This window comes from Rhineura floridana, chromosome 21, assembly GCF_030035675.1.
Source record: "Rhineura floridana isolate rRhiFlo1 chromosome 21, rRhiFlo1.hap2, whole genome shotgun sequence".
Classification (NCBI taxonomy): Eukaryota; Metazoa; Chordata; class Lepidosauria; order Squamata; family Rhineuridae; genus Rhineura; species Rhineura floridana.
In genome coordinates this window covers 18,352,269-18,379,065 of record NC_084500.1, presented here as the reverse complement: position 1 = coordinate 18,379,065, position 26,797 = coordinate 18,352,269, and the positions used below count along the sequence as shown (strand labels likewise).

Sequence of the window (26,797 nt, the reverse complement as noted above, 5' to 3'; positions counted from 1 at the left end):
AGCAAATGGCAGAATACCGTTTGCAGGACTGGCGTGCAGCTGGTCGTAAAAATAGGGGGCTGGGAAAGGCTTGTCCACATTTGGAAACGAGGGAGGTGTATGTCCCAACAGGTTTTGGTCTGCATCGGTCCTTTTTAAGAATCCTGTGGAGGCGTTTGGGATAAACTGATGGGGAATGGTCCCTAGCTCAGACCAATCCCCAAAAGTAAGACTGGGAATGTCCCCGTCTGAAACTCTGGAGAGCCGTTGCCAGTCAGTGCAGACAGTACTAAGCTCGACAGACCAACAGCCTGACTCTGAAGACAGCAGCTTCCGGTGTTGCTAACCCTGATTAGGATGGCTCTTGGTCCTTTTCTTTTTTCAATTAAAGATCCCTAATCTTCAGATCATTTTCCCTTATGTTGTGCGTGCCATGCCATCTTTCTTACATCTTGCCATCTCATCTTTCAAGCGTGAGATGTGATGTCAGGTGCAGCATCCTGACAGGTTTTCTAGTCCTTATGAATGTAGTTGTGTGTATTCCATGCTTTAACTCTCATCCAACGTTGATGGGGGGGGGGAAATCACACTGTTTTTGAAGTGTGTTTTCTACCCCAATGAGATTTCCAATATAAGGTGGGCTGATATCTTGACCCCAGGAAACATTTGTGTCTGTGGTGTCAGAAGAGGTGCGCTTGACAATACCCAAACACCCAGAGCCAGAAAACACTTATTCCGCAGAGGCAGAACGTTGCTTTTTGTTGACCTGTCCCTATGAAAAAACTGGGATGTTTCTACTGTCCCAATCCGCTAACATTGGCTCGGGTGGTCAGTGCACCCCAATGCATTTGGGGGACATTTTATGCTGCAGGCGTGTTTGTGTTTCCAGAAGGAAAACAGTAATTGGAGCTGTCTGAATCGTGGGAACTTTGAACGGGTGACAATTTGTGACAATGTCCTAGAAAGACTACCCTGCAGGTCTACTTATGTGTAAATTGCACAGTGAAAAGGGCCTGGGGGTGTGATTTTGTCCCACAAGTCTGGATTGGAAAAAAACAACACCAATAAAAGTTGGGTTCAGCAATCTTCTGTAATTGTGCAGATGGAGCCAGTGTGCCTGCTTTGTTTGCATAATTCTGCAGCTTCCATTGAGGTGCTTAATTTGTTCTTGTTTTGCTAATCAAGGGAGGGGCAAAGGCCCTGATCCAGGTGACGGAAAATGGTTATTTAGCACCTTTCTAAGTGTGCTTTTGAAAACTGATCTCCCCACCCCGCTCCCATCTCCCTCAAGGATGAGCATTTCAATGGTAAACCACCTCTGAATACCGCTTACCACAAAAACCCTATTCGTAGGGTCGCCGTGAGTATGTTTTTTTTGTTTTGGAAGGATTTGATGCTACTGGAAGGAGTGGTTAAAGCAGGCACGACTTAGGTGGTGAATGCTTTTGAATGGCTGTTTTTAGTGGTTGTTGATTCCGTTGAGCGTGATGGATTATTCCTGTACTGTGTGCGTTGACTGTTTACCTGTGCCTGCACTGACATCCTGATTTGAATATTATTAGATATACCGTAGCAGTTTCATTTTGTATTTTAATTTTATTTAACAGAAATTCTGTACCACGTATCTATAAAAACCTCTAACTGGATTGCATTATATGGTGAGTGAGTGAGAGAGAGTACGCATGAATATGTGCGTATATACTGTATACTCACGTATAAGGCAAGGGCTGTAGCTCAGTGGCAGAGCATCTGGTTTGCACACAGATTAATCCAGGTTCAATCCCCGGTGGCATCTCCAGGGCTGGGAGGGTCCCCTGCCTGAAACCTTGGAGAGTAGCTGCCAGTCAGCGCAGACAATATAAAGCTAGATGGACCAGTGGTCTCCCTCAGTATAAGACAGATTCCTCTCGGTTTGTGAGATATATAGTATGTATAAAAAAAGATATTTTTTAAAGGTGTTTTCTTTTAATATATTCTAAAGTCTGGTTTTATGGTGTTTTAGAGTGTTTTTAGTGTTTTTGCTTGGCACCCTGGGCTCCTACTGGGAGGAAGGGCAGGATATAAATTTAATAAATAAAATAAATATGTTTTAGACATGAAAGGATTGTGTCTATTTGAGCAGAAGAGTTCAATTCCTAATTTCATTCTTAATTGTGGGCTGAGAGTTTTGCGTGATGCCCCACTAACCTCCCTTTCTTTCTCCCCTCCTTTTTAAAATTAACGTTCAGTCTGATAAGAATCTTTTTTAAAATACACACACTAAACTTCTCCTGTTGGTGACTTTTTAGTTTGTCCTACTGAAGACACAGGTGCCTTCTTTCCTTTCCGATTATTCTTAACTGCCAGCTTCTTTTGCGGGTGCGTCCATATAGAGGTCCCTGGCGGTGTTCCTTTCCAGCAGATTTCTCTGGCTCTGGGCGCTGCAAGGCTGTGAAAAAGCTGAAAGGGGGGGAAAGCTCTGCCTGCTCCATTAGTGAATTACCGGAATTTGTTCTGACAGATGTGGTTGGTGGTAATGACTTACATTAATGCCCGCCGTTTTGTTTTTCAGTTCATTTATCCCCGCTCCTTTGGGGAATCTGCTGCAATTACGTGAGAGGGTCAGTCTCTCCAGGAACTGGCATTCCTGCGAGGGAGGAGGAGGGGAGGACAAATCCTGGCTTGGGCAGCGCAGCCGGGCAAGCCTGGGCAGCTCAAGTGTGAATCTGGGCCCAAATGGGGCTTGCATGGAGTCAAATGGGCAACCTGGGTCAGGCTTGCAGGAGAGTTTTCCCAGCTGGGGCCTTCGGATGAGGAAATTTATTTGTCCTTGTGCACCAGGGAATGAACAGCAGAGGTGTGGTGGCAAACTTTAAAGTGCAGGAGCCCCGTCATCACAGTCCTTATCAATGACCCCGCACAGGATAGTCTATATTGGGGTGGGGCCCAGATTTCTCTCTGTCCGCACACGCACACACAAACACACAACAGGGGAATGTTAATAAGTGGGTGGGACAACCCACCTGTCAGTCATCTGCCATCATTATAGCATCTGATGATTGACAGGTGGATTGCGCCCGCCCACACACCCAAAGTCCCCTGCGCCGCAGCTCTTGGGCACTGGAGCGGCAGGGGCTTTGCCAGTCTCTAGGCTCGGCAAAGCTGCTTTCTGCAGGGATCAATCGCGTGGTCGAGGATTGCACAGCCGACCCTGCCTCGCCTCTACCTGCCCCACACCTGACCTCTAGATGTGGGGCAGGTGGGCGTGGTTTGGGGGAAATCTGCCTCATGGGCCAAATTGAAGGCTGTGCTGGGCCGGGGCCAAATCTGGCCTGTGGTTTAGAGGTTTCCTACCTCTGGTCTATAGCCATGCTCTCCACACACCCCGCCCGAGAGTCTGTAGCCGCACTTATCTTCCTGGGAGCTGGCCCGATGGTTCTGCAAAGGCTGCTCCAGCGCTGCGGTTCTGTGACCATCCCAGTCAGGTCAGATGAGAGAGGGGCGATTTGAGCAGGTGCTGCTACTGCACCAGCCTCTTCCCCTGTCCCCATTTTATTTTCTTGGGTCCCCAAACATTAGGCGCATTCTGTGTGTACCTTCTTGCGTGTATGGTCAGCTTCCCAGCAACAAACCTCCTGGTAGCAGGCCCTTCAAGAGACATCTCATGTGAGAAAGTCCCTGCAGGATCAGGCCAGTGGCCCATCTCGTCTGACACCCTGCTCCCTCAGTGGCCAACCAGATGCCCCAAAGCGAAGTCCCCAAGGATGACCTGGATGCAAAAGCACTCTCCCTTCCAGCAGCTGGTATTTGGAAACATGCTGCCTTCAACTGTGGAGGCAGAACACAGCCATCGTGGCTAGTAGCCATTGATAGCCTTTTCCTCTGTGAATCTGCCTAATCCTCTTTTGAAGCCGTCCAGGTTGGTGGCCATCACTGCCTCTTGTGGGAGCAAATTCCGTAGCTTAACTACATGCTGCAGAAAAAGTCTTTTCTTTTGTTAGTCCTGAACCTTCCCACGTTTAGCTTCATTGGATCTGGTGCAGACGCAGTGCTGATATGCTGCAAACTGTACCTTACATGTCAGAGAGCCGTCTTGGGGGCACTCAGAACCCTACCCGTCCCTTGTCAGCTTTGGTTGAGGCTTAGTGCAGCCTTCCTTAGCCTAGTGCCCTTCAGATGATTCTGACTGCAGCTGCTGGTGGGAGTTGCGATCCTAAACACCATCTGGAGGGCACCAGCTTTGGGCAGGCTGGTGTAGAGTTACCTCTGCACCAACGCTAACCATGGCTGCCGGGGAGTTTGAAGTTGCTTTGCCTTTTGGTATGGGACCCGACTCCCCAAATCGGAACTCCCCAAATGTGGAACTCTTCCCCCCACCACGGTATCTCTGAATGTCTTGAATGTTTGCACAGATTGGTCTCTGCAAACTTGCTCCTTTATCCCTTCTGTTCCCAGAACTGTCTGGGAGCTGAACTTCACAAAGCGAAATCTCCTTGCAATCTTGCGCTTTGATTGGAGATCTGCGCTTCTTTCCATCTGCTCAGTAAACACGAGTTGCTCAGCCTTGAAAGCATCTTTTCATCTCGAGCCATTAACTTTCTTTTTGAGAGAGAGAGAGATCAATGGCTTTTACAGTATATATTCTCTTCCATAACTCTTGGGCTCTGCCTTCATTCACATTGGATGCCAAAGGTGGTGGTGGGTAAAGGAAATCTCCTCACCTAAAGCGGTACATTCAAACAACATAAAAATGAGGATTCTTGCTGATTGGCTGTATTGATATATTTGGAAGGCTGTCGTCATGTGATTACACCATGATGGCGGCCTAAGAAAAAATGTGTGCCTATGTGTATGTGCAGTACTTTACATTATTCGCATTATCCCTCCTCCCCACACACGTGTTCTCTGTAGGTTCTTCTGCAGAATGGAGAAAGTGGGAGCCCTCTGGGCATCCCCAGTTCCCTTCAAGCGTCTGTGCTGGCTCGGTGGCTTGGGGCATGAGCGTGTACAGGAATTGCCGGATGCAAGCTACTCAGCAGAACCTCGGCTGGCCATCACGCTCTCAGTTGCAGGAACGGCGGAATAAACTAGTAGCACCTGCAAAGGATCAAAGGAAGATGGTGCCGTGTTGATGCCGGCCCTTTGCAAGAGATGGAAGCTGGCCCTTTTGTGAAAGTTGTGGCCCTCATTGGAACCCACAGCCTGAAGTTGAGGATTGGCCAGTCCATCATCTAGCCAGGCCAAAAACACTCGGGGAGCAAAGCAGGATTAGGGAGGGGAGGTGGCCTGGTGAGAGTCTGAGGGCCAGGTAGAGGGACCTGGAAGGCCGCAGTCTCACCACCACTTGGTGTTTCTTACCCCTAACCTAGGCGGAGGCAGTTGACTGGCCCCTGTTGAAAACGGAACACAAGGCTAAGTGAATTGGTGATCTAAGGAATGGGGAGCGGGTGGGGTTTTTTTTGCTCCACGAGCCAGATTCTGATCAGCCTCAGCCTTGTGGGCCAAATTTGAGAGATGGGCAGGGCCTCCCACCAATCAGTCACCAGACGTCACATGCAAGGTGCTTTGAAGTCCCAAAGTCAAGCCTTCAAAGCACCTTGCCAAAGCACTGCTAAAACAAAGGAAGGGGGTTGCATTGGAGTCCCCTGCAAAAATAAGGGGTGACCCTTCCTTTTAGTAGGGATTTCCATGTAAACTCCTCCCTGAATCATTTGTGGGGGAAATGGCCTTGTGGGGCAAGGTTCCCCACCCTTGTCTAACACACTGAGGCAGTTTTTCCGGAGTTCCCTTTCTGCTCCCACCCTGAGCCTCTCCAGAGCCACAACTGGCTGCAAATGGAGAAGGTGCTTTGCTGCTTTTCCTTGGAAGATTCCGGCTGCTGCTGCTGTGGTCGTTGTTCCTGGACTCAGGCCACTTGCTTGGCTCAGCATCATTTACCCATCACTTTTCAAGAGTCATGTTTTTTTTTTAAAAAAAACTGATTCTGTAAGATCTCCATCTGTCTTACCAGGTGAAAGAAGAAGGTGGTGGGGTGGGAAGTTACATGTTTGCAGCAGGTGGAGTATCGATTCCTTATTGGCCCTGGACAAAACATGCCCGGTCGCTTAAAAGTCCGCACATGAGTGTTCCTCTGGAAAAGAGCATGCGGCAAACTCCTCTTGAAAGTTTTAGAAAATGACCTGGATTCTCTCACTCTTCTGCCTGCCACCCCATTGCCTTTTGGAAATTTTAAATCCAGCTTTCTTGATGCTGTTGCTAACTACTCCATTAGTGCATATGGTGCTAATTTATTTCTCTTGATCTCAAAACAATGTGGGTGCCAACTGAGAGGCCTCTCTCTGGAGCTGTGTAACACACACACGGACCCCAGCCAGTGTACTTTGTAAAATATTTCAGCTCTAGATCAAAACGGGCGTATGGTGAGTCTCCAGTGACACCTGGAAATCTAGGTCTGCCCAGAGTTCTCTGAAATCTTGCAGCCTGCTTTGACAGCAACTCTGTTCTGAAACTGGAGACTGTTCGGAAACTACTGGCCAAAATATGTAAAGTTTGACCATTAAGGTCACCTCTACACCATGCGTTTAAAGCACTCTTATACCACTTTAACAGTCATAGGGAATCTTGGGAACTGTAGTTTGTTAAGAGTGCTGGGAACTGCAAGTCTGAGGTCAGCAACTGTAACAAACGACAGTTCCCAGGATTCTTTTGGGGAAGCTATGACTTGTCTCAATTAACTTTTCCTTCTTTGCAAAATATATCAAGTGCCTGTTCTCCATTTTAAGGGCGTGTTTTTTTTTCATTCTCTCCCATCTTGAGAGCTACACAAGAATCAGACACAATTAAAAAGCCAATTAAGCAAGTATATCTGGGCATTGTTCTTAATCAGATGTGAAGTTTCGTGGCCTTAAATGTTGCCCTTTGTTTTAATTCAATCTATGGACATTTTTATTAAAAAATTGTTAAGTGTGGCTATGATGGGTGGATGTTTTGTACTTTTGTTAAAATATACTTAATTTAAAAAGAAAAAAATAGACACCGAGCTATACCCACTCTGTTCCTGTCAGCTTAGTATATTAAGCTTAAATAGCTTCCTTATACTGAGTCAGACCATTGGTCCATCTAGATTTATTAATTATTATTATTATTATTATTATTATTATTCCTGGAACATAGGAAGCTGCCTTATACCAATCATTGGTCCATCTACCTCAGTATTGCCTTCACTGGCTGGCAGCAGCTCTCCAGTATTTCAGGCAGGGCACACTCCTAGCCCCACCTGGAAAGGCCGGGGATTAAACCTGGGACCTTCTGCATGCCAAGCAGATGCTCTACCACTGAGCTGTGGCTCCTGTCTTACACTGCGCCCACCTAGCTCTGGGTTGTCTACATTGACTGGCAGCAGTTCTGCAGGGTCTCGGGCAGAGAGAGATGTTTCCCAGAACCTGCCACCCGTTCCTTCGTTTAACTGGAAATGCTTTCAGAGACTGGTCAGGGGAGCTTGTGCAATGGAAGAAGAGACTTTAACCACCGAGGCACAGCCCCACCGCAAATCTCCAGAGGAGTGTTTCCAAAACTCCCAGAGGGCCAAGATGCATCCTTTTGTCTAAACTAAAACTAGAGGCACGCTTCACCCCATAAGCCCAAGATGGTTTTGTGCTTCAGCATGTTATGAAATGCCATTCCTCAGCGGAGTCCCTGTGTTTCTGTAATGGGAAGAGACAAGCTCAGACCAGTGACTCATACAGGGAGGCAACATGCTCTCTTCATGCCTACATTTATTTTGTTTAATTTTTGCAACCCCTCCTCCCTGCATTTCCATTATATTATCCTGAGGCGCCAGGCACACCAAAATAGGTGTCTGTTGGGTTGCACTCCCTCACCCCGGATTGTGTGGCCATCTGCTCCCTGCAAGGGGTTTAAATATATTTTAAGAAAAAATGGAGCAGGTGAGAGTTAAAAAGTGATGTTGCCTTGCACAAGGCGTTCTGCGCAATGTGGACAGGCGGGTTGAGGTGGAGTAGGGGGAGCTTTTGGCATAACTTATCAAATGAGTGCACATCTTCCTTCCCTCCAAATTGGAGGCACAATGCTCCTGTTGGGGCCCGAAAGCTCTTCCACGCGGGAGTCAGCAGGCGAGTTGTTGCAAAGTTTGGGGACTGAGGGGGAAAGAGAAGGGAATATTGCGCTCAGGTCCTGCTTGGAGGCCTCTTCCCTTTTGGGGCATCTGGATGGCCACTGTGAGATCAAAAGGCTGTACTAGATGGGCCCATTTGGCCTGACGCAGCTGCAGGGCTCTTCTGATGTACTTTAGGCTGTCCCACTGGAAATTACTTATTCGTTTAATTGCTTATTTCTGTGCCTTTTCACACCAGATTAATTTCCTTCGTGGAGGAAGACAATCAGTGGCTACCAGCCACAAGGCAGGATGCTGCTCTCCCAAAGACCCCTGGCCCTTCCCCTAAAAGTAAAGCAATATCCTAGTCCTCATGGTTCCGAATAAAGGGTTAAAATAGGAACATAGGAAGGTGTCTTACACGGAGTCAGACCATTGGTCCACCTTGCTCAGTGTCCTCTACACTGTCTGCACATTTCAGCCAGGCAAAAACACTCAAGGAGGCTGTGAAGTAGGACTGATGAGGGGGTGTGGCCTGGGGAGAGGACCCAGGGGGCCACATTTGGCCCCTGGGCCTGTTTTTCACCCTCTGATTTACTGTGATGTGAAAACAAAGCCATTATGTTTTCCTGTCTTTGTCCTAAGTCACTTTGATTTGTTTGTATACAAAATTCTATCCCTTTTAAAGTTTATCTTTTCTCTTGCTTTCAGCTCTGACCGGCTGATGGAAGAGACCATAAGGTAAGGCCCATTGTCTCTAAACTCGCCTGTTTACTGTTTCAATGCGTATAGAACCAGACGTTGCAAGACTCGCCTCTCGCGGCTCCAAAGAACAAGCGGCCACCAGAGTTCCTGAGCCCTTAGCAGCCTTGGGGCAAGCATACCTCCAGGAATGCCTTAGTTCCCAGACTTTGCCCCCAAGAGCCCCCTTCAGAAACTGCTGGTGGTCTTGGCAGACCACTTAATGCTTTTTCTGCCTGTTGCAGCAATGGTCATGCGCTGCGCTAGACGCTGTGTGATTTTTAAATTTCTTTTTTGTGTTTTATTTCTTACGTCGTATTTTATGGTATTACAGTTTGCATTTCATAGAATTTTAATTGCAATTTGGCAGAACACAACAGATAAAATAAGCAGTAAAATACAATCATTACGGATATTCAATGCAGACATGCCGCAAACCAATTGAATGAAGCTCACGGACCACGTTTTGGGAACCCCTGGCTTAGAAAAAGTTTTCTTCGGCACTTTTCTCCTAAAAAAAAGAAAGACAAAAGCACCATACATAGCAACTGACTTTAAACTCCTGGGGGTGCTTGCACAGGAGTAAAATGCTTGTTGCCAGCTATCTTGCACTTGCATTCATTAGCGAGGACTGTTCTTCAACACTTCTCTCCAGCCTGCCATAGTTCTACCCAGGGGAAACGTGTAATGTGGTATCCAGATACTCTTTTCACAAAACCTGCAACCCAGGGATGGGGACCTCAGACCCAGGGGCCGAATGCGGCCCTCCAGACTTCTCCGTCTGGCCCTTGGGACTCTCGCCAGACCACACAGCCCTCCTAGCCACACCATCTCTCCTCTGGCTGTGCTTTGCACCTTCCTCCAGTCTTTTTGCCTAGCTGGAAACGTGTCCTTGAGCCCAGATAATGCCTCTTGGTTTCGTGGATGGAGGGCGGAGAGGGGCGTGTGAGTGTGTGGAGAAACTAGCCCACTGTACAAAGGTAAAACTTCTGGCCCCCAGAAGGGAATACTGCCATGGGGAAAAAAAGGTCCCCACCCCGGCGTAACCAAACAGTCTGGGCCGGCACTTTCATAAAACCTGGGTGCAAACTTAGCGCTTTAGGTGTAACTCTTGTTTATAAACAAAAGTGGCTTAGTACACAGAAACCAAAGTAAACGATTCCTTAGACAAAGTTTCCTTAAGCGCTTCACTCCTCGCCTTTTGTGGTTGCCCCAAACAGGGCTCAAGACTTGTGTCTGTGTCCCAGAGTCCTTTGTTTCAGACAGTTTCTCCAAATACCCTGTGGCTGTTGTTTTCCTCTGAACTGTCTCGTGACAGAATTTTATCAGTGCACAGTGTCAGAGTCTGTGCTGTCTTGAGTCAGCAGAAAGGCAGTTAAGGGGTTTCAGGTATAGATCAGTGGCTGCTACCGGTGAGGCTGAAAGGGGGTTTGTGAAGTTGTGAGAGGTAAGGAACCGACCCTCGCCACCTTTATGCAGACACCGGGCTCCGTTCCGAGTTTCCTGATCCAAAGGCTGCTTGTATTGCAGCCTGCTTGTGTTTGAAAGCAACAGCAGCACTGTTTTGCTGCATACGGCACCACTCCGGTGCTCAGAAAGCGTTAGCAGCCAGGCTCAATTTATATATCCTGGTTTCTGGTGGGGCATATGCAACCGTGTTTTCCTTCTTTCCATTCTTTCTCCCACCCCGCCTTTCCTCTCGCGGTAATTGCAAACATTTGCGTATGTGATTAATTGGCGGTAGTGCCGCTGTCACTTTGGGGGATTTTGCCTGCTAGGAATTTGCCTGTCTCTTAATTAGCTCAGCGCCCAGCAGGAGCACATGATATTCAGCCGAGGCTGAGCGGTGCTGAGTTACGGGTCCTCAGGCAGGTGGAGCGCAGTGCCTCGCGGGGCCTTTTCCGGCTTCCCCGAGGGTTGGGTCTGTTAAAAGGGGATGGCAGTCAGGCGGAGCAGGTGGAGAACTGAGATCTGGGATCTCTCACAAATCACTGAGAGTTTTGAGAGGGGAAGGGCTAGCAGCTCAGGGGCAGAGCATCTGCTTTGCATGCAGAAGGTCCCAAGTTCAATCCCCGGCAGCACCTCCAGGCAGGGCTGGGAATGTTCCCCCCCCTGCCTGAAACCCTTGAGACCCGCTGCCAGCCAGTGTAGGCTATAATGAGATGGATGCAACAGTGGTTTGACTGGGGATGGCGCAGCTTCCTGTCTTCCTATTTCATCCCTTTAATTAGAACCATGAGGACTAGAATCTTACTTTATTTTCAGGGGAAAGGCCACCGCTCTGTGGTAAAGCACCTGCTCTGCATGCAGAAGGCCCCAGCTTCAGCGTCTCCAGGTAGCGCTGAGAATGTCCCCCTATCTGAAACCCAGGGGATCAGCTGCCAGTCAGCATAGACAGTGCTGAGCTAGATGGGCCATTGGTCTCGCTCGGTATAAAGCAGTTTCCTGCGTTCCTGTAAGGTTTGTTGCCTTCATGCTCTGCTGGTGGGCTTTCTGGCAGCATCTGGCTGACCACCATCGGAAACAGGATTCTGGGGAAGATGCACCCTCAGCCTGACCTAGCAAGGAACGTTTGCATTTCTCTGTGTGTGTGTAAATTCAGCTAATGGTCCCCTTCCTTCCTTCCAAACAGTGGAGACTGCTGGCTCTGATGCCAGTGACTCCACTCCGGGTCTTAGTCCGAACGAAAACCCGGAGTAGATTCACTGCCCCACTGACGTCAGAGCCACCAGCCTCCACTGCTTCCAAACAAATATTTCCTTCCCTCTCCTTACGTCTGGTGGAAGCTCTTCCCTTGCATTTGTACACCTCACCACCACCACACTGCATGGAGAAGAGCTTGTCTCTAAATTTTGGAAGCATTTCTCCCCTCCTTCCTTCCTTCCTTCCCTATCCACCCCCTCCCCGCGCTTTCGTCTACAAAACCCTGCCCTTGTTCTTCCTCTCCAGCCCCTTTGTCATGTCAGCTTTCCTTGAAATGAAGCAAAGCAAATGGCCAGCTATGGTCCATGGGCTGCCTAAATGAAGCAGAAATCCCTGTGTGTCATCATCAAGAAAGGCTCCCTGCCTCCTCCTCCACAATTGCTAGGAGCCGGGGGGGGGGGAGGCATTGCAGGCATGCCAGGAAAGTCCGTGTTGGCTCTGTTGGGTTGGCTTCACGTCCTGCAGAAAAGATGGGACAATCTCTCGCTATCAGATAAAGTGGGGGATTTCACAGAGTGGACCTCGCAAGAGAACTCTGTTCCTGCGGCCACAACAGCCCAAATGGATCAACTCTTCCCCCCTCCCATTACTGCCATCACACACATTTCATTGGATCCCGATTTATGTGTATAAATCCCCAGATTCTCTGCTTTATTATCCTTTTATAGGCTTCTGTGTGCGTTTTATATAGCCGTTTTGCTGGTCTTAAGTTGTCTTTTCGTTTTATAACCTTTCAACGATAAGTCGTTTTGTTTCTAGACTTTCTGCCGCTCAGCAATTTTTGAGATATTAATCAGTATGGAAATGCTGTAAAGAAACAAACCTGGTGCCCTCCATCTCTTGCTGGGCTCCCAGCAGCACCCTAGCCGCAGCCCGCCTAGGTCAGGGGTGGAGAGTTGGAGGGCCCCAGGGCCCCCTTTCCAGCAGGGGTGAGCCAAAGTTAAAAGCAAAACTACCGGTATTTCTCTGGGTAGATCATCAAGAGCAGTGGCTCCCAAACTTATTTTCCCCATGGGCCACTTAAGAATTGCTGAGGGTCTCGTGCTGGACTGCTTCATGACTTCTGTGCCTGTTGTCGCTGTTGTAACGCGCCGTGCCAGACGCTGTGTGGTTTCTGATTGTGTCTTTATCTGCTGCTTCTATTTCAGTATTATATTACATTTTGCATTATGTAGAATTCAAAGTGCAACACAGCAAAATACAATATAGGAAATAAACGAAGCAATAAAAATGAAATTAAAAATCAGTCTGAATGTTTAACATGGCTGTGCTGTGAATGAGGCTCGGTCCACGGTCTGGGAGCCCCTGGTCAAGAGAATCCAAACAAAGATGTAAAAAAGCAAGGCCTTTGGGCCACAGAAGGTGGTGGAGCGGAGTTCAGGGGTATTACTAGCTGATCCTCGGCATTTACCCCCCTCTTCTCCTCCCCCCCCCCAACAATCACCCCGTCTCCTCCAGGAAAATAGCTACCGTCTCCCACTGCTCTGAAACAGTCTACATGGTTGATTCTGGAAAAGATGGTTTTGCTGGTCCAAGCATCTCCTAGAAGGTTTCTAAGCAGCTGTTCGAAACGGCTGCTTTCAAGCTTCTGTTCCTTAATGGTGTCTTCTTTGCTTTGCTTTCCCCCCCCCTTCTTTTTCTCTCTTCCTTTTTTAATGCAACAGAAAGCATCTGGCAGCATTTTCCCACTCAAGCGAGGGTAGCGATTGTGGCCTTTGCAGGGAAAGAGTCTGAAATGTATTTAACATTAGCGCTTGGCCTGGGGCCCTCACATCCGCATTGCTGGCTGGCTGGCTGGCAGGCGTTGCAGTGGGCCGATCGATCGGGGTTGTGTTTGCAAGTCCCCAAACCCAGCCCTGCACAGGTCGGGGCGCTCAGTAGTCCAGGATGAGTCGAGGGCACAAGATGCTTGCGGAGTTGGGGAGGAAACGGCAGCCCCTTTGCTCAGCCTGTAAGCCACATTCTCTTCCAGGCAACCTTCTGAGGGCCACATGCCAGTGGTGGGCAGGGCCAGAGGCAAAAGTGGGTGGAGCAACAAATGCATCTTTTATCCTTTGTGCAATAGGCTAGTTTCTACACACACACACACAAACACTCTCCATCCAGGCCAGCAAGAGTCATGATCAGAGTTCAAGGGTGCATTAGGGGAAAGGAGGGCATGACACAGGGCCAGTGAGGAGTGTGGGCTGGGGGAGAGGTCCCCTCCTTGTATCCCTGGAGACCCACTGCCAGTCAGTGTGGACCAAACCACGCTAGACAGGTCAGCGATCTGACTTGGTTCTTATAAGGCAACTTCCTCCGTTCCTGATACTCTCCTTGTAACAAATCTACCCAGCTCTGAATTCCTGCAAAGAGAATCTTTACTGTCTTGATGGACGCACAGGAGAGACGCTCTCCAATGGTCTGGTACAAATCTCTGTGTGTGTTTTTGGAAATGACTTTCCTTCTTTTTCAATTGCCCCCCACTTTATTTTTCATCCTGCTGTTTCACGTGCATTTGCCGACAGCACTTCACAACCTCAACAGACTCCTTCTGTGTTCTTTTCCGCCGCGGAAAGGGCAAAAAATGTCTGCCGCTGGTTGCTCGCCTCCGTCCACTGCTAGCGCGATCCTCAAAAGAGGGCTTCCCCGAGTTCAGACGAACTGGGCCCGTCCCCCTCAGGCTGTGTAACTGTGGAAACACACACAGAGTTGCCGACCTGTGTAGGTATAGGTTCCCAGTTTTAAAAGCTTCCGCGTGTACACACTCAGACACACACACAAAATAATCCCTGATTAGAAATGTACATCTGCCATGGTTTTGTGCCAATTTAAAGGCCGCTTCCTAACTTAGCAAAATACTTCCGGGGGGAAACGGGCCCCAACAAATGAAACTGCACAATTCAGCAAAGGTGTACTTCTGGTCCCTCTTAGCTCTTGATTAGTTTTTCTGAAGATAAAGGGGAAAGGGCTGTGACACAGTAGTAGAGCCCTTGCTGTGCACAAAGAAGGTCCCAGGTTCAATCCCCAGTGGCACCTCCAGGTAGGGCTAGGAAAAAAAACCCTGTCCAAAACCCTGAAGAGCTGCTGCTGCCAGTCAGGGCAGACAGTACTGAGCTAGATGGACCAGTGCTCTGACTCACTATAAAGCAGCTTTCTATGTTCCCATATATGCACACCCAAACACACCACACACACCGTGCTTTCCATAACCTCTCATTACAGCAGCCACTGGTGGCTCTGATTCCCTTGAGCAAGACCCCCCACCATGGGCCCTCCCTCGCTCAGTGAATCTACCTCCTCTCTGCCATGATCACCAGCTGCTGGCTTCCTTGTCCTAGCTACCCCTTGCTTGTTTGCGGGGCAGAGTGCTGATGGGCAAGTGATGTCCGCTGCACCCCCCCTCCTTTCCACTGCATGGTCTGGGCCAGAGCAAGAGGCAGGTGAACAAGCAGGTTGCAACAGTGAAGAGGCTGCTTTTGTCCATGGGCCCGACTGTGCCACCACGTGACGCCGCCCTTGACAATGACTTAAGCATTTCACACCCTCCTCTTCATTTTAAAAAAACACAGATTGGGCTTTCCCTGAGTCTGCATTCTTAAAACATTTTAGATTTTAGTTTGCTTCTGATGTTTTCCTCCCCCGTGGTCTGTCCTCTTGTGGAAAGCCTTGCACTTTTGACCGCTGTTAACTCAGAACAGGAGATGTCTGGGTTGGGCTTTAAAGGCAAGTGAGTTGCCTCTGCAGGTCGTGTTGGTGCCACAGCCTTCAGCCGGCTTTAACAGTCATCTCTGCTGTTTAGGGATCTCTGACAAAGAGGTTCTCTGTGCACCCCATCAAACTACAGTTCCCAGGATTCTTTGGGGTTAAGCCACAACTGTTAAACCAGTGTCAAGGCAAATCCAGCTTGCACTGTCGATATGCCTCAACCCACATACATAGCAGCTTTTTGTTATGTCAAATTGCGGCTTATTCTGCATACCGGTTACATGATCTTTCTTTTTCTTCTCTCTTGCCCCTCACCAGCATTGCCATGGCAACGAAAGAAAACATGACATCTCAACGAGGGATGATGAAGTCCATACAGAGCAAGATGAATACCTTGGCCAGTATCCTTTCAGAGGAAATTCTGTCTGTTTACACACTGAAATCGGCACACTGCGGTTTAAAGCGGCTGGCTGCTGTGATGGGCTGTTTCTCTTCCACCTAAGCTAGCCTTGGGCCCATTCCAGAATACAAATCTACCTTGCGTTTAGCCCAGTTCTCCTTTGGACACCCTCCACCAGCCGCTTGGGGAAAGCGTTCCAAGGAACAAGCAATCCTTTTCAGCTAACACTAGTCAAAGGAAATCACTTAGGTCACCCTTTTGTCTACCTGGCCATCTTCCAGAGGTTATGGACTCCAGTTCCCATCAGCACCTGCTGGTGCGGCCATGTTTCTGGACTCCTGCCACTGCCACCACATTTGTGTCGGCTGAGGCCGAAGGGAAGTCCAAAGCATTTGGGGGCCACTGGGTTGTTGGCCTGGGCTTCTGCAGGTGTTTTGTCTCTTGCTTGTCTCTCTCCTTCCCCCTCTCTTTCCTTCAACGCCCTGAAAGATTTGTCGCAGCTTAGGACAGGGGTTCCCACATTTCTTTCTTCTGCAGACTACTTAATGATTTGTCTGCCTATTGTAGAGGCAGAGCCCGTGTGGTGTAGTGGCTAGAGAAGTGGTTCCCAACCTTTATGAGTATGGGACCCCCTTTTTAAACTCAAAAAATTTTGTGACCCCCTCATGCTATTTGTTGTAATTTTAGTATCTGTTAATTAAAAAAAAAACATAATGAAGTGTTAAGTAATGTCATACCCATACCCAGGGACTCCCAGCCCCACATACACACACACTCACTCACCCACCCACCCACCAGAAAAGGTCCCTCCCCAAATGAATCTGCTCAGATAATTACTTCTGAAACCCACATTCTGAAGAAGAGTGAAACCAGGCCACATTCACACCATGCATTTATTCTGCTATTATCCACTTTAAATACTCATGGCTTCCCCACAAAAAGCCTGGGAAGTATTGTTTATCAAGGGTGCTGAGAGTTGTTAGGAGGCTCCGTTCTCCTCAGAGAGCTACAATTCCCTGAGTGGTTTAACGTTCCAACCCTTTTCTCCCAGGAAACTCTGGGAATTGTAGATCTGTGAGGGGAACAAGGGCCTTGTAACAACTCTCAGCACCCTCAAGAATCTACACTTCCCAGCATACTTTGGGGGAAGCCATGACTGTTTCAAGTGGAATAATAGAGCAATACATGTACAGTATGAATGCAGCCCAAGAGTGTCCGGGTGGCCAAATGATTAAGTGTTGACAGGCTCTCAAATCCATGGTATAACTGAGTTAATGAGAAGGCTGGTGCTGTTTTGCAGCTGTCTGAAATTGCCACTACACTACTGTGGGGCATGGAATTTAAGAACAATTGGGTGCTATATATAAAAAATGCTTCGGAAGTATTTTAATTTAATAATTTAACAGGCTTTTTAAGTTTAAAAATGTAAGGTTATAATACAAACTAATTAAAAGAGCAAGCAACTTAAAAACAAAATATACAACACTGTCCAATGACCTTACACAAAAGAAAGACAGGTTCTCACAGCATTTGGATAAAAGTTACCTTGGGAATGACCGGCCGGCTCTGGAACTCGCCTTTCCCTTCCCCGTGGCAGGCAAGACAGTCACCCCTGGTGGTGGTGGTGGTGGTGTAGCAGCCTCTAGCCTAGCCTGCCTGGTAACCGGCTGAAATGCCGCTCGAGGCCCTGCCACATGGGAGATCCAGCCCGGTGCCCTTCCCTGCTCTTCCTCCACTCCTTCCACGTACTAGCACAGGCAGGGCAGCTCTCCACCTGCCCCGCTTCCTGGTGCCTAGGGGCGGCTCTGGGTGTCACCCCTCTGATGGTGTCACACCCGGTGCGGTCCGGACCCCCCGCACCCCCCTAGTGACGCCGCTGGTAGGCAGGCAGGCAGGATCTTTCCCCCTGCCTCCGTACTTGCGGTGGTGGCGGCAGCGGCATTTCCTCTGCAGTCTGCTCTCTTGCCCGCGGCCCCCGTTTTACTGGTTCACGACCCCCAGGTTGGGAATCACTGGGCTAGAGTGTCGGACTGGGGCCTGGGAGACCCGGGTTCAAATCCCCGCTCGGCCATGAAGCTTACTGGGTGAGTTTGGGCCAGACACTCTCTCAGCCTAACCTACCTCACAGGGTTGTTGTGAGGATAGAACTAGAGAGAGGGAGAACCATATTTATATGCCGCCTTGAGCTCCTTGGAGGAAAGGTGGGATATACGTGTAATAATAAATAAATAACATGGTAATGTGCTGTGCGAGACGCTATATGGTTTTTTAATTGCATTTTTACTGCCACTTGTGTTTCTTGTGTTGTATAGAATGCAAATTATAATACAACATAAGAAATAAAAGAGCAACAAAACTCATTTAGAAACCAGGATGAATATTTCATCTGGACATGCGGCAGACCCACCTGAATGAAATTTGCGGACCGCCGGTGGTTCACGGGCGCCAGTTTGGGAACCCCGGGTTAGACCCAGGCCGCTCTCGTTCCCCTCCATCTTTCAAGCTGAAGAACACGTTGCACCTCTGAAGCCGGCCCCTTCGCCCTCCCCTTTTGCCACCCTTGCACGAGCCCAAACGGAGCATTAACCCTCATTTGGTTAGACAGATGACATCCCGAAGATACGCAGCTTGATGAACCATAAATTCCATTTAGGCTTCTTTATTTTCCCCCCATTCATTCATTTCCACACACCCCTCCTCCTCGCAAACTGGCAAGAACAGAGACCTCAGCAACAGCAAGCGATTGCCCTTAAAAGGTTCTCGAGGGAACAAGAGATAAAAAACCTCTGGTAGGTGTCGCCAGTCACATTTTTGTGTGCCACGAATGGGCAGAGAAGCTTCTGACTGAGCAGGACTCCCGAGCCAAAAGGAGGGGGTGGGTAGCCATCCGTATTGGCTCCACCCGGTGACTGGCCCCTGTGCGAGGCAAGCCCTGTTTCCTTGCTGCGTGACCCTTGCAGGGGATTCTCACAAGACAGGGATGTTCCCGGACTCTGACCCCCAGCATGGCGGATGGCAGGACAGGCTGGGAGTTGGAGTCCAGCAGTGCCTGGAGGGCACCAGGTTCCCTGGCTGCGCTTTCTCTTTTGCATGCGAGAGATGGAAGAACGCCTGGTCTGTAGATACTCTGCAAATGTGTTCATCTCTCTCTCCTCTCTTCGCCTCCCCCACACCCCCAGCTTGCTTAGTTGTTACGCTCTCAAAACAATTATCTAAAGCAGCTAAGCTCCTCTGTATTGCAAACTCAGCCGGTCATTTAGGAAGATTAAATATTAGGATTCTACATAAATGCCAGCCTTACACTTCCTCAACCCTCCCCCCACTTCCAATTATCCTCTTTCCCCTTCTTCTCTTCTGTTGACAAAACACAAGGGCAGGCTTGCTAATAAGCGGCTGTGCAGTTAAAGCCACATCTGTCCTCCTTAATCTTCTTGGCAGTTGGGAAATTTTTCCTTTCTGTCTTTGGTACGCTTGCAGGAGGGGGGAGGGAGAGGGCCATGGCAGTTCGAACGTTCTCTGATCAGGAGTGGCATTTCGGATTTCATTCTTCACAGAACAGGGGCAAGTAACTGAAACGTGGCCCTCTGGCTGGATCTTGGGGCTCTCCCGAGGCCATCGGCACTGCTTTGCGCCGTCCTCAAGTGCTTTTGCCTGCCTGGAATGTGCCTACTGTACGAAAAGTAAGTCCATTCCTCCCAATTTTGCCTTTGGTCCTGCCCTTTCCTTGTATGTGGCCCCTGGAGGGTTGCCCAGGAGGGAATGCGGCTCTCAGGCCAAAAAGAAATGTTCCTCACTCCCATCCTAGAACTGACATGCTTTCTTTAAGGAGAAAAAACCTGACGATCATTGCAGAGCCTACAGGCAGGAATGCTGGGGCCCAGCACAAAATGGCGCTTGCTTTTGACCTTAACTCCTGACTCCCCCCCCCCCTCCCAAAAAAGATCGGTTTCCAGCTGTCAACAACCTGATCCAGCGCATCAACCTCCGCAAGCGACGAGACTCTCTCATCCTGGGTGGCGTGATCGGGATCTGCACCATCCTCCTGTTGCTCTACGCTTTCCATTGACGGGACGCTTTGCACAGAGACTTCTGAACTCCACCTAGCCCAGGAGCGACGGGCAGGCGAAGACTATTGGAACGGTTCCCCCTCCACTGACACAGGCCAAGGATCATGCGGGCAGGGGGAGGGCGTGCTCCCTCTCTCCAAGGCTGGCCACATGTCCCAAAAGTGGCTCCCCTTTTTCTCCCTTGTACGGTGCTCGTCCTTTTCGGTTACAGTTATGCTCAAACATGTGCGTTTCCCCTTCTTTTGAAAACAAATATATCTATCTTGGCTAACGGTGAGTAAAATGTGGCCAGAACTCTGCCACATTTAGAATCACCTGAGACTTTTTTGAAAAGCAATCAATCTTCTTTCTTCCCCCCCCCAAAAAAAAGGCCATACAAATTTTCTTGAGCCCATCTCCCCATGAAGTGTAAGCAAGCCTTCCTTGAATGTTTGTTTCCCGCAAGGAAGATCTTGAGGTGGCTTTAAGCCAGCACACGTTGGCTTTATTATGAGGACAGCTTGAAAATGATGTATAAGTTCTTAAAACTTCAACCTTGTCCAGTCACTTAGTAATTCCTGCGTTACTTTGAGCCACTGCCACCTCTCGCAGGGAGATGCCTTGGAGAGGAATTCTTAAAGGATTTAAGGGGGAAGATCTGGGTGGGGTAGGGTGATGTATCAAATCAATTTTTGAGAAAGAGGCTTTTGGGAGAGTTACCAAAACCCATCATACTGGCTTGCTGTTCTGGCCGATCCTTCAAGGGCAAGGCTTCATGCAAGACCCACTTTTTGTTTCTTTTTTTTAAAAAAATCTATTTTAATTTAGATGAAAAGCTATTCCAAACTTTATTATCTACCGTAATGTTTGTGGGAGGAGGGAGGAAGATGAGGGGGGGGGAAGTCAGCCCACGAGGTGTAACCATCAGGGGCCACCATGTTGACATGGGGAGCGCTTGTACGTTGAATCCCTCTTCGTAAAACTGTTGGAGCGAATGAAAGGCAGAAATAGATTGTCGTGCCAACGTGTAATGAGCCTCGCTTAAAAAGACAGGCACATGCTCATGGATCCTGCAATGTCGTGGAAAGTTGGGGGGGGGATTCTTTCTTTGTGTGTGTTCTGCTCTCCCTGGCATGAATAAGTCGTCTCTGAGATGTAACATTCACACACACATCGACAAAGTGTAAGCCCTGCCCAGTTTCCTAACTAGTTCTAAAGCATTCTACTCCTAACGACAGACACTGGATTTCTTATTTTTAAAACGGGGGGAAAGGGGAAAAAATTGAGTCGGTGCAGAATTCTGTTTTTGCCTCTCCAGACTCAGAAAAGAAATTTTAGTTTTTCCCCCTTTAGCTAAAAGGAACAAGTCAATCTAGGTCAGCTTTTGGTAACCTGGTGCCCCCTGCTGTTTTGGACTACAACTCCCATCAGCCTCCAGCCAGCGCATCCATGATCCCATCATGCCCAGCATCATTTGGCCATGCTGGCTGGGAGCTGATGGGAGCTGTAGTCTGAAACAGCTGGGGGGCACGAGGTTGTCAACAGCTGATATCAAGACCTTGCAACAGTCAACTCTTAACTTAGAGGCTTGCTAATAGACCTGTTTTCAGGCCCAGCAAAAATCTGTGCCCAGGTACTGTTGTGCAAAAAGAAACCATTGAAATTAACATAGAGCTGTTCAGATGGATTCAGAAACTTACCGTTGTACAGATTACTGTCCTTGTTGTACCAAGTTCCCAAGTTGATTTAACTTGATTCTCTTTGGGTTGTGAAGGCAATTTACTGTTAGTGCTGATCTTTTTTTTAATAAAAATTGATAGGGTTTGTATCTTTTGCCTATAAGGAATGGATGGATGGTTTATTGTAGGGAAATGTCTCCAGATCCAAATAAACTCTTGACTAAGCCATTAGAAAACTGCAACAACAAAGATTAAAGGACAAAGTGAATTTATTATCAAATTTCTGCATCCGGAATTGGAAAGAGTTGGCCCTGGATACTCTATTCTGTTCTTTTTACCATCGGTGGTGGTTGTGCTCTGCTGAGATGGGAAGGATTTGGTTGCTTTATGTAGCTGACAAAGTAATAAATTAAGCACTATCCTAAATAAAATGCATTTATTTAATCTTAGAATTGTTCAGTTTTTCCCCCCTTGGACTATAGTAGGGGATTATTCGGTGCATATCTCCAACTGTTAATGGCAGAAGACATGAGATGTGAAATACAGAACTGATGTCTTGGCTAGAGAAAAAAAATGCATACTCCAGGATGTGGCTGAATGCTTCATACAAAATCACACACCCCAGCTCCCTGGATGTAGAAAGCTAGCTCATCAGGGAAAGACCTATATTAAAACCTTGTTCCTCTTGTTTTCTACGTGCAGAGTAGTTTGTTGTTTTTAAACACGGGAGAGCATTTTTTTTTAAGTGATTCCCCTCGCTGCAGTCTGAAATCGCACATTTCCAAAAGATCTCTGCCGTGTGATTTTGCTGAATGTGTAGCTCAGCTTATAGAGGACCGTAAGTTTGCCCTGGTACCTTTTGAATCTGAAGAAAGTAGTTTTGGAGGCCAGGTGTTCTCTCTGAACACTTTCAATAAATACTTCTCCCAAAACTCTTTGGGGCAGGGGGTGGCAAATGTGCCTCATGGTAGCTCAGTGGACCCTCCTCAGTAGCAACATGCCTCTCAAAACCATGAAAGCGACAGGAGAGGGCTGTTGTCTTCACGCCTTGCTTGGGGGCTTCCTGGAGCCATCTGGTTTGGTCAGATGAACCTTTGCTCTGGTCCAGCTTCTGAAAGCTCTCTTCATGTCTACAGATGAATCTGAGACAAGGAAATCCTGGAACACTCGCACGATCCCTGCCAGGCCATTGCTTTTGCAAATTGGACAAGGGTAATTACTTCCCCGAAGAGGCCTAGCCGCTCCGAAGCAAAGCAGCGGGTGCTGGGTGACGTCTCCCCAGTGGCCGTCTCCAGCAAACGTCGCTCCCCCTCCCCCCCCCCCGGGACACAGCCTTTGTTAGTCACAGTCTGATGCAGCCTGGAGGAGATGCATCAGTCACCAAGCCCAGGGAGGGGGTGGCAGGTCCAAGTTCTCTCCGGGCAAGGTTTGTTCTCCAGCTCATAATACTTGCTGTGGAGTCAGGCTTGGGAAAGGATTCTCAAGTACTCTGACGGAGCAGCTGCTGTTTGCCATTTATACGTTGTTACATGCAAGAGACCCGAATGGCTAAACCAGGGATGGGGCCGTTTTCCCTTCTGGGTGACCTTCCAGGGGCCACATGCCAGTGATCGGCGTGGCCAGAGGCAGAAGTGGGCAGGGCAGCAAATGCAGGTTGTGCTCCCTGCCAACACCACCCAGGCTGTTACGTCCTTGGAAGGAGGATGTTCTCCTTAAAACTCCCTGTTTCAACAATTCTTTTGCTGCTGTTTCTTTCTGTTTGGGTCAAACAGTGGAAGCCGGTCCAAGGTTCAAAACAGGATCCAAAGCTCATAAAGCAAAAAAAAAAGGGGGGGGAAGTGTGTGTGTGTGTGTGTGTGTGTGTGTAAAGAAATGAATGAATACGCCTTAACGCTTTTGATGGAAAGGTAGTTCCTCAAGGGGAAATAATCTTTCCAAATCTATTATTCATGGGGACCCATTGGTTGGTTGGTGTATTTATTAATAATATAGAAGGCTGAAGCTGTTGGCGCTCTAGAAAGGAGGTCAGCTCTGCTCTTTTAGCAATCTGGCACTTTGCACCGGCCTGGCTGTTTTCAGGTGGGTTGGCAATTTAGCATCGCACCGGAAAGCTGGGGGTGGTGGGGGAGTCGCTCCTCGGGATCCCTTTCTGCCTTCTTCCATCGTTCCTTTGTGCTTTGATTTGGGTTTTCTCCTCAATGGTACCTGCTGGCTGAGTTCAGGCAGAGGGGAGTTTTGTGACTGAAGGTCACAAGCTGTTTTAAATGTCCAGAAAATGACAGAAGATTTGTGATTCTTGAACAATCTTCCAAATGGGAGCCTGTATATGCCTGTGCTTTGAATCTTCAATATTTCTTATCTCTACAAAGCAGAGATTTCTTTCTTTATTTTAAAAATCCAAGTCTCTAGTCCTCATGGTTCCTAAGATAAGAACAACTTTGAAACTTCCTGCCAAAGGAGGCCTGATGGCCTTCCACCGCTGTGCAGACATTTTGTTTTCTGATAGGCATTTGACCTGCTGAACTGTTAACATTTTAATGTGTCTCTGTGCGGCAGTTGCTTATATAGTGCCATCAGTGTGCATGGTACTTTTACAGAAAAAAGTTCTCTTTCTGAAGGAGCTTACAATCAAAACTTTGACACAGAGGGAGTGATAAAGTGTTGGGGAGTGGAGATAGGTCTTAACCAGGGAAGCAATATATGGTTGTTTCCATTACATGGAATGGTTGCTGGCTTGAATACATTTCGTGCGTCGAAGGATTTCATCAGCAACCTCCTCTTCTCTCTCTCGTTGCTTATTTTGTTGTTCTTTAACATGTTGGATAGACTGTTAAGCACCCTTGAGCATTTATTTTTATGGCTAAGATGTAATAAAATGCTTTAAACAAAAAGGCAATATATTAAAAATTCAGCAAAGGTTCAAAGTCTCCTGCGAAGGATTAAGAACGTCAAAAGAGCCTGGTCTGCTGGATCAGGCCAAAAGGGGCCCATCAGAGTCCAGCATCATGTTCTCACAGTGGCGAAACAGACGCCCCAACGGAGAAGATTGCGAGCAGGACCCGAGTGCGAACAGCAGCGCTCTGCCCGCTTGGGATTCTCAGGGCTCCAACAATGGAGGCGTTCCAAAATTCATTATGGTTTTAATCAAGGATGTCTCAAGTCTACATATTAAGGTTTTCCAAAGGCATAACACTGAAAGGCCAGTTAATTAAAATAGTGTCTTGAGATTGATGTATAAAAATTATTTTTAACCTGCTGGGTTTTACCTGCGCTTGACTATAAATACCTCCTGGGCCTTTCAGACAGGTCCTGGAGCTCAGCCCTGCTGAGCTGATTCCCATTAAGCCATTCAAGGGAGATAGTAAATTGCTTGCTGATAGCTCTGCCCCACACTCCAAGGCACAAGAGCTGCTTTTTTCCCCACTTGCCTTCCCAAAGACTGAAATCTAATTGGGCAAGCCGCTAGAGGTGCAGAGACGGAAACACAAATTTTGCCTTCGCTGTCAAGATCCCTGCTCTGGATCTCATCTGCCTGCCTATAAAGTCACTGGCTGAGGAGATGGGAATCTCCTCATGTACCCAGACTATGCCCAAGCAAAGTAGCGCCCCAAAGTGTTGGCTGGGATTGATGAGAGTTGTAGTCCAAAATATCTGGAGGGCGCCAGGAAACACAGTCTTGTCCAAATGAATTATTTAGTCATTCTCAAAGCAGCCCCCTTAAATGTTATGTGCCTTCAAGTCGATTGCAACTTATGCTGACTCTAATGATTCAGCAACCTCCAAGAGCATCTGTCATGAACCACCCTGTTCAGATCTTGTAAGTTCAGGTCTGTGGCTTCCTTGATGGAATCAATCCATCTCTTGTTTGGCCTTCCTCTTTTTCTACTCCCTTCTGTTTTTCCCAGCATTACTGTCTTTTCTAGTGAATCAGGTCTTCTCATGATGTGTCCAAAGTAGGACAACCTCAGTTTCGTCATTTTAGCTTCTAGTGATAGTTCTGGTTTAATTTGTTCTCTGACCCAATTATTGTTTTTCCCCGCGGTCCATGGTATGCACAAAGCTGTCCTCCAACACCACATTTCAAATGCGTTGATTTTTCTCTTATCCACCTTTTTCACTGTCCAACTTTCACATCCATACATAGAGATCGGGAATACCACGGTCTGAATGATCCTGACTTTAGTGTTCAGTGACACATCTTTGCATTTGAGGACCTTTTCACGTTTTCATTCGTTTCAAAGGTAGAACTGAGTTGGATGCAACTCCTTGTGTAGATGTTCTGGCCTCTGAACTGCGCGGGGAGTCTAAAACTAGAGGGAGAGTATAAACAGTGGAGGCAAGCCCATTAAGGCAAATGGGACAGTGCCTCTCCCAACCTCAGCCTGCCCTCACCTAGCCCTCACCTGCCAGCCTTTCTTCCTTGCAACTACTCCAGGAGGTGGCATTGTCTGCCAGCTGAGCTGCCCTTGGAAAACTCTGCAAAGAGGAGGAAGGGAACAAAAGGAGAATGAATTGGCAGAGCCTGTCATTGGCTCTGCCTCTGTCTGCTATTTGTTTTGGCTCCGCCTACCGTTGGGCTTCCTGCCTTCCTGGGCAAAGTGAGTATCAAGACACACAACCTTGTAAGAGATTGCCTGGGGAAAGCCCTTTGGCTCAGGGGCAGAGCATCTGCCTGGCATGCAGAAGGTCCCCGGTTCAGTCCCCACCTTAAAAACATCTTAAAAAGCAATTCCAACCCAAAGACGCAGACTTTTAACTGGAGATGTAATTGGAGATTGAACCTTGGGACGTCCTGCATGCCAAGCGGGCTCTGCCCCTGAGCTGTGGCCCTTCCTTGGGTATGCTTTAGCATTTTTGTGGGGGGGGGGAGCCTGAGCTATGCATGTCAAGTCAGAAGGCATTAAGGCAAAGCAGCTTTTTAAAGCTGTGGTTGCAACTTCCTTGTCACGTTATCCAGGCTACTGTTTCCCAGACTTCAAATAGCTGCCACATTGTTGCTGTTGCTGATTACACCTGGAGGCAAACCTTGCCAGTAATGTGTGTGAGAGCAGGGATTGCCTGCTCCCAGGGGATCATGTCTCTGCGTTTCTGTCTGGGTCACAAGATAGGTGCATTGCTGACCCAGAAGGACATCAGTTCAGAGCAGTGACTCATGGAGAGGCACAACAGCTAGCCTCTTCTGAAGTCTGCTACACCTCTACAGTCATGGCAAGAAAGACAAGGCTGGATGCAAAAAGCAACTGATATTTAATTTTTATCAGAGGCCTTCCTGGGGATGATGGGGGTGTCTTTTATTTAACTCATGGCTTCCCCATCCCCAGCCAACCTCTTGATCCATGATTTGGAAGCGACTGATCTCAACAGACTCGAGCAAAGCCCAGGTTTTGACCATGCATGGTAGCTTTTATTTTTATATTTTTTCATGCCAAGAAATATCAAGAAAAATACAATACAATCTCTTGCAGAAAAA

The 26,797-nt window shown here is 48.2% G+C and overlaps 1 protein-coding gene across 3 annotated transcripts in view; it reads left to right on the top strand.

The window, feature by feature from the left end:
• Positions 1-21,779, top strand: part of GOSR1 (golgi SNAP receptor complex member 1) — a 47,653-nt gene extending 25,874 nt beyond the window's left edge. For 2 of the 3 annotated variants that reach the window (XM_061605028.1, XM_061605027.1), the window contains exons 7-9: positions 8,783-8,812; positions 15,521-15,603; positions 19,544-21,779. In XM_061605028.1, the coding sequence (XP_061461012.1) occupies positions 8,783-8,812; positions 15,521-15,603; positions 19,544-19,668 (238 nt within the window). In that variant the 3' untranslated portion in view covers positions 19,669-21,779. The remainder of the gene's footprint in view (positions 1-8,782; positions 8,813-15,520; positions 15,604-19,543) is intronic. The other variant, XM_061605029.1, reaches the window with a different exon arrangement.
• The last annotated feature ends 5,018 nt before the right edge of the window (positions 21,780-26,797 follow it).